At 35.8% G+C, this 10448-nt stretch overlaps 1 protein-coding gene across 2 annotated transcripts in view; it reads right to left on the bottom strand.

The window, feature by feature from the left end:
• Positions 1-10448, bottom strand: part of POLA1 (DNA polymerase alpha 1, catalytic subunit) — a 288922-nt gene that overhangs the window by 138870 nt on the left and 139604 nt on the right. For both annotated transcript variants that reach the window (XM_017671042.3, XM_017671038.3), the window contains exons 33-34: positions 2244-2422; positions 403-534 (exon numbers count right to left, since the gene is read on the bottom strand). In XM_017671042.3, coding sequence (XP_017526531.2) covers positions 403-534; positions 2244-2422 — 311 coding nt within the window. The remainder of the gene's footprint in view (positions 1-402; positions 535-2243; positions 2423-10448) is intronic.

The following is a 10448-nucleotide window of genomic DNA, read 5'->3' as shown; positions in this document are numbered from 1 at the left end:
TCAACACAAAGTCTTGGCTAGTGGGCAATTTATTAAAATCACCACACATGATGTGATGTTATAGCCCTACTTGCCAAGGATAGGCAAAATTGATTTTTTGTCCTCTGTCCAAAGATCTGAGTGACCATTTAATTCAGTCTTATTTAGGTTAACAGTAAATTAAAACACTTCCTGATTATAGTTGCATTTTTCCTTAAAGCAAAAATTTCATTATTGAAAATACTGCTTAATGAAATAGATCTAGTATCCAATGGGAAATCAAATCATTTTCCTCCACAGTCTTTTCAAAATTTTAGTTTCATTAAAAAAAAACCAATGCTACAAGACTATTTTGTTTTCTTTTAAAACAAGTACCAAACTTAAATAAGTCATGTATGTAAGAAACTCATTATGGATACTTACTTCATAGTATTTTTTAATGCAACGTCTAATGTCTATGATCAGTTTGTTGCTCAGCTGTACTGTAAAGGTCAGAGGTGAAGCTTTACAATCAATGTTACTGCAACGATACAAGCTGGGCTCCATATCAGTTCCCTACAAAAGTCAAGACAGACAAGTACACAAAAGGTTACTTCAAGATTAGAAAACGTTTTCTGTGCTTAAACACCTACACGCTGTCCTGGAGCACAATATTCTTAATTCATTTTACTGGTGGATTTTTAAACCTTATTTTCTCAACAACTTTCCTCCCAAAGATCCCCTTAGTCATACAGACCTCGCACTCTTGCCACCATCGTAATGGAGTACCAAGTCAAAGGGAAAACCCTGAAATCACTTTTTTTTTACATTCAATGCATGACAAAATCTATGGAGAATTTTCCCTTGAAAATACCAGTGAAGTCACATTATTATAAATAAACATCCTTCTTAGAGATATTGATCAAAATTTTAAATTTTCACTTATTCATTCTAAACTTGAAGATAAAAAAGCAAGAGTACCAATAACATTAGCTAATTGTCATACTGTCAACCTAATTTTAGGAATAAAGCCTAAAAAATAAGGGTTACACTACAAAGCAATCACTTATTGACAGCTTAGCAAATCTAAAAATTTCTGCAACCTCCCCCCAGTGAAATGTATTTGGGGTGAAGGGAGGCAGGAGGAGTACGAATGTGAATTAACTATTAGTAGTTGGAGGAAACATCTTGTTTTGTTTTGTTTTAAACAAAGACAAAGCAAATATAATATATAGGAAAACTGTTGGGGTTTCTGGAGCATTTGTTTTCCTTTTAGATACTTAAACATCTTGGTTTCCTGCTCCAATCTGGTACATAACCCTACCCGCCACACTAAGCAATTCCAGGTGGAAGAGATTTTAGAGCTTGACATCGGCTCTTCCCCAGTTAGCCCATCTGCAAGTCGTCAAGCCTCCATGCAATTAACTATCTTATTTACAGCTGTAATGAAGCAAAACTCAAGGATTTAGCAAGTATTGCTGATCTGTGTCTGCCTCTTCCTTGCACTTGCTTCCAAAGACTGCTTTGTTTTGATTCAAAAAATGCAAAACATCTGCTGTTTGTCCAAATTAACTTAAAATAATTACTTTTAATTTAGATAAAGGATGCATTTTCTTTCCGTTTCAAGGTTTTACACAGTTCTGCTGCCTACTCATTTGCCAATGGCTAGTACACGTGTAACACTGCAGTGGAATCAAGTATATTGGCCAAGTTTCAAGTTCTGATCCAAGGTCAATGATAGATTTTTTGGCAGTACTTCTTGAGAGGAATGTCTCCTGTGACTTTTTTAATGTCTGACATGCAAAGACAGCAGAAAAGATAATCAGAGTACACCTTCGTCAAAAAGGAGGCAAGTGGGATGTGTAAAGATAAAACTAAGACTTTCCAAAAACACCCAATTCTCTTTAACTTGATTTCAGATCAAGGAAAATATTGCTCTAAGTCTTTAATAAATTGGGATTGGGAGTGGGGAAATACAGGTTACTAATTAAGGAATTATAATAAAAAACACTTTAAGATAATTTAGAATTTTTAAGAGATTCTACTTAAAAACCAAGGCCAAGCACTCTAGGAACCCAAAAACAATATCCAAGCACATTCCATTAAGAGTTTTCAAGCAGACATAAAATAAGTTTTGACGGCAGAATTCACACGATACTAAAATTATTTAAACACATGAACGCAATGTGTGCTTTTATTTTCCCATTTTATACAGATAGTTAGGAGAAAAGGCCTTTATACTGGTTTTTCACAAGATGAAAAAAGGAAACAAAGAAACAACTAACCGAACCATCAAAGACACTATCATAAATGTTCTCAGTTCCACATGTAGGGCATGGGCACTTGAATCTTTCACAGTCCCGGTATTTCTCTTCATCAGTGAGCTGTGCTGGGCCACCAAGTAGAGCATCATTCTCTTCATCTTTATAATAATGATGAACTCTAAATTGGGTGGGGTCAAGTCCTGTTAATGTAGAAGAAAAAATAAATTCAGAAAGGTACAATTACTTGAATTCTCTTACCTGAAAAATAACCCAAAGGAGAAAACTCACAAAAGAATGATTTTAAATTCATGCACACACATACACAACCATATGAACTCAAGATAAAGGCTTACATCACATGGACAAATGACTTCTCTTTTCACAAGAGATTACTTTACAAATAAAACAAATGAACCACACTAACACAATACAGAAATATGCCACTAGACATTTAAGTTGAGAAACTATATAGGATGGTTTACTATTCTCTTAAAGTTACAGAGAAAATGCCAATAAATGTGCACTGTTATTAAGAAGATCTCTTAAAATCAAAATATCACCATTAAAACTAAAAATAGAGAATAAAAATCCCATTAAAGAAAACAAGTTCACTGCTATTACAACTTCAAGTGCAGACAAAACTGTTAACCCTGATTTCAATGCAGTGGTCGATTCCATCTTGGCTCAGTAGTTAACAGCATGTAGGTTGCAATCTAATTCAGTGGTTAAAATTCAGTAGCAGCATCTGAGACAAAACACAACATGGTGTTTTGATGTTCTCATCAGAAATTTAAAATGTGTGCAAAAACAGTAGATCTACAGATTCTATAGGCCAAAATGTCCCCAACAATCTTGAAACCAAAAATACCTTACATAGGTCAATTGGAATGACACAAGAAATCAATCAATGCATAGGTTATGCTACCTAGTTTCCACAACTATTTAAAGAACAGAACATTTTTAGGCCAACCAATTTAATTTACCATTGCTCAAAGCAAATCTGTCAAAATCTACTATTTGAATTTACATTTAAAGGTAATTATTCCATATTATATCTTACAATATTTTCTTGAAAGCACCCCTTAGCAATCCCTAAAAATTCTAGGCTTTTTAGAAACCTAAGGAAAATTGTCATATTTATTTTAGCATAACGGTAAGTAATATAAAAGTCACTGAGCAAAGATTTCAAAAGCAGCAATATCTAAAAATTATTTTAATTCTATGGACAATTGCATATACATAGGCAGATAATCTAACAGATGTATTCAGAATTCAGCGACAAGATCCTAAATCCTGTTTGGTCAACTGTCAAGTGACATCTAGTAATTATACAAGACTTGAGGCCAACTCGGACACAGTGGAAAGGTACTGATCAAAGAATAAGGCTGAGACTTTTAGACTCTGTTTTCTCACCTCCAAAATGGAGGTGGTGTCACTGACCAGGCAGTTTTGCAGTTTAAATCAGACATTAGAGGACAAACCACTTTTAATGGAGTCTATCACATGGTAAGCACTCAATAAATGTCATATGAACAAAAAAATAAAACAGTGAATGAACATCATTTAATCCAGACTAAATTCATTCAAGATTATACATTTGGAGAAAGATACGAAACACATGCTCATGCTACAAAGCAAGTTAATAGCCATTCCTTGTAGGAATTAAAGTGATTATTTCCTAACATGATCGCGTGTAATAAAAACAAAGAATACACATCAAAACAACTTGAAAACTGTTCATGGCTAGTGACATACATAAATCACTGCAACAGAGGCCACCTGGCCCCGAGACTCACTATACATTTTTATTTTACAAGTTACCTATCCCCTAAGAGAAACAGCAAGTTAGTGAACTTCATGTGTATTATGTGGGAATATACACCCTCCCATTTAAAGTTAAGGAGGAGCAGAGGAATGGAGTGAGAGATCATGCCCATGAATGAGGCCATTTCTTCTCTGCAGTGAAGGGTAACTGCTGCAAATTCTTTAAACTCTAGTCGTGAATCCAACTGATTCACACGTCTTGCTTCATTTACCATTATCTGAAAAGCAGCGTCACCTTTTCTCTGATGTATGATTATTCATCAATTTCCCAGGCAATACTATTCAAAAAGTAAGGGAAAAGAAAAATAATAAGCAAGAGTTTTCTAAAAGGCAAGTTTCTTTCACAATTCAAAAATCAAGGAACAAAACAATGCTGGTCTTGCGCATATACAGAACTGGTGGGGCTGTAACAAGGAAACAATGGAAGCTCTCTCTAGGCCTCCCCACCAGCCACGGCCCCCAGAGTGTACCTGAGGCCCCAGGGCCTGTCTGCTTTGGCCACAACCCGTCTTGAACTTATGGAGAAACGCCAACGAGTAGCCGAAAGTTAAGACAAAAGTCAGGAGTTATGAAATATCTACTTTAAATGTCTAATTCCACAAACAACTCTTTATCTGCCCATGGCAGTAACAAAGCCAGCTGGCCTAGCTAATTACTTCAGATTTATTCCCAAGCTGAATTTTTTTTCAAGAGAAGGGGCTGCACCTCAGCATTCCTGGTCACAGGTCAATGTTAAAATTTAAAAACATAAAGGGAGAAGACACTGTAATTACCTTAAAATATTAGGTATATAATGACCCTCGGACAAGTTACTGGATACAAAAATGTCATAAAGAAGTGATTTTCTTGGGAGGACAATTAAAAGTTCAATAGGCAAATCACAGAGAGCTAAATCAAATCTTTTTAAGAAAACATATAATGTCATGTTAAAAAATGAGTATCAATCACTGTGGCCAGAAACGTTTTTGTAAAGGTCAAAATCTAGGCTTAAACATGCCCCAAACTTACTGGACATACAAATTAATTTTTCCAAATCCTCACAAAATTGGCAATAAGCAGTTTATTTTGAAGTTTCAAGAGACTTAAAAGTTTTACTGCTTAGACCAAAACTCACTAAGGCTGGAGTGAAACAGGAAAAAAAAGTAGCTGGTGCTGCCACCTAGAGGTCGATTCCAAATTTTAAAATGTGCAAAAAAGCTGATACATAGAAATCCTTTTGTAATTATTGTCCCTCCATAATTAAAACACTTTTGTCAGAAGTGACATTAAACCAAAATATTTATGATTACAGTTGGCATACAAGCATATATATTGTATAATCAGTATTAAAATGCTTGCCATACAGTAAGTAGTCATACTAGTCTTTGAGCAAGAAATGCAAAACTGAATTCCAAATTCCTTCTCTCTTCTACTGAGAGCTTTCTCTGAATAACTGGTTTAAAGAATCAAACTTTATGCCCCATTTGAGAAAAGGAACTTCCACAAATGATTAACCATTTGTTCCAGTACAGAATAAAGGAAGGAGCAGCCTGCCTACCTGGGCCTGGTACTAGTTAATTGGGGGGAAAGCAGTCATGTTTTTGTGCTTTAACTCAGTCCTGTGACTTGTGGTGATTCAGTCACATCATTTTTCTTGGGCTGGGGGTGGGTGGGTGGGAGGACAGGCAGGACAATGGAAAGAAATTAAAATATTGTCATTTATAATTAGAAAATTTATAGGATCCAACATTATTTTGGCAACAAGATCAAAGCTCTCATGTTTCAAGAAGTATTTATAGAAATCATAGGCATTGGACTGGATGAGTTCAGCAGTGCTTTTTCCCAAAGATCACCATGTTCTTAGCATGCATACCTCCAATGTGACATGCAGCACAAAGTTCTTTTTTCTATCATTGTACTTTCTAACCATTGTAAACTATACCTGTTTTTAGAATGTTCACCTGCCCCCATTCCCAAGTAGTTAAAACTGTTCTGAATTCAAGGCATTTACTTGAGAGGCTGATGCCTTTGGCCAAATAACTTTCTTTCTCCAAAAGACAAGGCATTTCTACTAGTACAACTGGAAATAACTACAGTAAGGCCAATTATATATGTTCGTACAAATGGCAAAGAAGAAAAAAATCCCTATGAATGAAACTCCAAATGAGTGAAGAGAGTAACTGGTACTCCCAAGCAGTTGTTTCTAATAACTGCTTAAGCAACTTATGGATGTTAATTAATAGAATCCTACTGTGGAAATTTTTTTTCCTAAAAATTTCTTTTAGGAAACATATCATTTATCTTTCGCATAAATCCAGACTTTCATATATGTGGACTTCTTAGAGAATAATATGCAACTGAATATTTAGTATGATTAAATATTAAAGAAAAAATACCTAATGAATTTGTAAAAGATGAATGCTATACCCAAAAAAAGCCTTGTATAAGAATTTTCATAGCAGTTTTATTCATAATAAAATTGGAAACAATCCAGATGTCCATCAACAGGAGAATGAATAAACTGGTATAATCTACCATGGAATACTACTCAGCAGTGAAAAAGAATGAACCCTGATACCCAACAAGATGGTTGAATCTCAAAGGTATTAAGCTAAGTGAAAGAAGTTGAACACAAATCTTTGTACTTTCGGAAATCATCTATAATAGGTAATTCTATATAAAATTCTATAATAGACAAAAGTAACATATGGTTACAGAAATCAGATGACTGGTTGCCTTTGTGAGGGGGAATGCTGACTAGGAAAGGGGACAAGTGAACTTTCTGGTTGATGGAAATGTTCTGTGTCTTGAATATATGATATGCTTAATATTGCACCATTACACTGTATGTAAATTATACTCCAAAAAAAAGTACATGCCAAATAGGATCACGTTTGTGGTATATATTTTCAGAGGACTCAGAAGGAATGCCTGCACACCAACAAGAAAAAGATGACTCAATAGAAAAGTAGTAAAAGATCTGAACAGGCACCTCACAAAAGGAAATGTTCAAATGGCCAATAAACAGGTGAACAGGTGCTCAACTGCATTTGTCATCAAAGAAATGCAAATTAAAATGAGAACATTATGCTACCACATAAAAGGGAAACCAAAAACATAAAGTGTTGGTAAGAATGTAGAGCACTAATACACTGCTAGTAGCAGGTGTGTAAATTATTTGAACCACTTTGGATAATTAGTAGTATCTACTAAAGCTGAACGTACATGTCTCCTATGACCCAAAACAAATACATGCACTGTTCAGCAGAAGACATGTGCAAGAATGCTCAAAAGCAGTGCTATTCATGATCTCCCAAATGTATAAAGAAGCCATAGGTATACCTACAGTACATAAAGTATGATATATTCATACAATCAGATACTATATAGAAGTGAAATACAACCACATGGACAAATCTAACAAACACTGGGTGAAAGTAGCCAGACACAAAGAGTAAAGACACAATTTATCTAACATCTAAAAATAAGAAAACCTCATCTATGATGTTAGATGTCATCATAGTAATTTGCTGGTGGAGGACAGTTTCTAGAAGGAGGTATGCGGGGGTTTCTGGGGATGTAGTAATATTTCTTGAGCTTAGTGCTAACTATACTGATGTGTGTTCACTTTGTGGAAATTCATCAAGCTGTTCAGTTAGGTTTTGTGTTCTTTTTATATGTATGTTATATAATAAGAAAATTCACACTGAAAAAAGTAGATAAAGTTGTGTATTAAACATATACAGTGAGTTTGTTTCAAAATGTGTTTGATTCTAACCAGACACTATGTAGCTCCTCACAGATGTACACACCAACACCTAAATAGTACTAGCAAAAGCTAAAATAAATTGCACTGAAAGACAGGATTCAGGTCTTTAGATCTAACTACAACTTTATAGGAAACACAGGGGACAGAGGAACATGTTGAAAGATACCATTAGGATGCAATCAGCAAACTCTAGAACAAGGGAAATTCAACAGGACAAAAAAAATGCCAGTTTCTAAACATGTAAATTGGAAAGATAGAAAAAAAAGATAGAGATTAACTATCATATGGACCATGACTGGACTCCAATTCAAACAAGGAGCTTTTTAAAGAAGTGCATTCACAGTACAATCATGGAAATGCAAACACTCATTATTTGATGAAATGAAGCAATTGTGGGGGATTTTCTAGCAATTTAACATAGTTATTTTGAAAAGGAGGAATTCCTGTATTTCAGAAATGCATAATGAAATATTTACAGATAATATGATAGGATGTCTAGGATTCACTTCAAAACAATCAGGGTATGTGGAGAAGAGGAACAAGATTGCCCAGAGTTGCAGACTGCTGAGGCTGGGTCACAAGCACATGGAGGCTTGCTTATACAATTCTACTACTGCACATGTTTAGAACTTTCCATAATAAAACATTTTAAGAATATTGTAGATCCAATTTAAAGATAAACTGCCTTTCACACCAACAATAACCCTCTCCACAAGAAAAATGGAAAGTTGCTTACTACTCAAAAAGAATATCCAAACCTTTAGATTAAATAATCTCCCAAGATTTTTATTGCCCTGCAGAAGATAACTCCCAAAATGACAAAAGCAAAAAAGACCCTGGATGGGCATCACCCTCATTACCTCACTCAACTGTTTTTAATGCCCTTAATGACAGCTCTAAATGTGAATTTTAACTTAATGAGACTTGTGCCTCTGGGCAGGAAAAAACTTAAGAAGTGTCTTCTTCCTATTTTTAAACCTGAGAAAAGATGCTAACTTTATGCTGAAAAAGTATTTGGAAAATAAAACAGCATAAACAATAGACAAGGATTGCTGCTCTTACAACAAAGCCCTATTCTCTCCATCTTTGTTGGTAAATATTGCCAGGGGCGGGCAGGCAACAGAAGACTGGAGGTCCCCAGAACACTCTCTTAGAAGTGAGTTAGTAATAGTTCAATCTGGGTTTTTTTCCTGATTTTGTAAAAACGGTCTCATTTTTAATAGTAAAATATTATTTTTTCAACAAGTAACTGGTAGTTCACCACCTTTTCCCTTTCCTGTCTTACTCACATATATACATTTAATATAGTTTAACTATCTGTGTACAATGCTGTATTCATTTATATCCACCCATTTTTCTATAAACTACACAATCAACTATCATTTTGGTGTACTTACCTAAAACGATGTATTTTGAAAAAACGGATCTATAGTTAATAATAGGGTATTGTAAACTTCAAAGTTGCTTAGAGTAGATCTTAAGCCTTCTCAACACACAAAAAAATTTATGGAAACTAGGTGAGGTGATGGATGCATTAATTCTTCTCTTGATCTTGGTAATCATTCTATAATGCATATCAAATTGTCACATTGTACACTTTAGATATATACAGTTATATTTTTCAATTATTCCTCAATAAAGTTAAAAAAATTTTAAGTTGATCTAACTTAAGTAATTTGAGAAATTTCCATTTCCCTCTGGAAACTCCAAGTATTGTTACAAAGCCAGAGCTGGGAATACTCGTCCCAATGATTATGTTAAACATGCTCTGCTTTGGTTCTAAGTTCTCAAGAGGTCTCTGCTTGACTTTGGGGAGCAGTACCACTATGGGCCCTTAGTGCTGTGGGCCACTGGGCCGGAAACACATCCCATGCTCGTCTTGCAGGGACTGAAGCACAAGGCTGTGTGCCTTTAAGAGGCTCCTGTCAACTCCCTAAAGTGCTGAGGGCAGTGGCTGAGATGGCAAGGGTTACCTAGTGGAGGTCAGGCCCCTGCCATTCATCAGTGGGCTGGAATTGCTGGTCAGAGGTGGGGATAGGCAACCATTCCCAAGTCCACACTGGCCTCCCCATGGCACATTCCCATGCTGCCTCAGATGCCGACACTTTTATAAACCCTTCCCTGGTGGCTCCAGCTAGGATGGTCTCCGCTTCCCCTGAATCCTTTATTTGACCTCTTCTAGGACATATGCTGTGTTGTCCACTAGACTTCCCACAACAGTGCATTTGACTAAATAGGCTGGGCTGTAATGTGAGTAACGGGGCCATGGATGACTCAACTTTGCATCCCTCACAGGCCCATTATGATGCTGAGCATGGCAGGTCTTCCACATGAATCTGCTTAGGAACATGAGACACTGATGGCTGCAGTTGGAATGGTACTTCATCTGAGAAGAGGCAGATGTTCTCAGCTAACAAGACTGACCCTACTGACATAAACTACCTTTATAACCTGAGTGGTATGAGCCTCATTTCAAAACGGGAGCTTTCACTTTCCAATTTAACCCAAGACCACACTATTCCTGTTGTCTTATTTTAAGCACTACTTTCAAAGATTTAATTCTAAATTCCCATGTCCTTCAAACATCAACAGTTTCTCAGGACCCATGAGCAAACTGCCCAGATACCCAAATGCCTGAAATTTCGTCACTGAGC

This window comes from Manis javanica, chromosome X (assembly GCF_040802235.1).
Source record: "Manis javanica isolate MJ-LG chromosome X, MJ_LKY, whole genome shotgun sequence".
Classification (NCBI taxonomy): Eukaryota; Metazoa; Chordata; class Mammalia; order Pholidota; family Manidae; genus Manis; species Manis javanica.
This window is presented reverse-complemented; position numbering and strand designations above follow the sequence as displayed.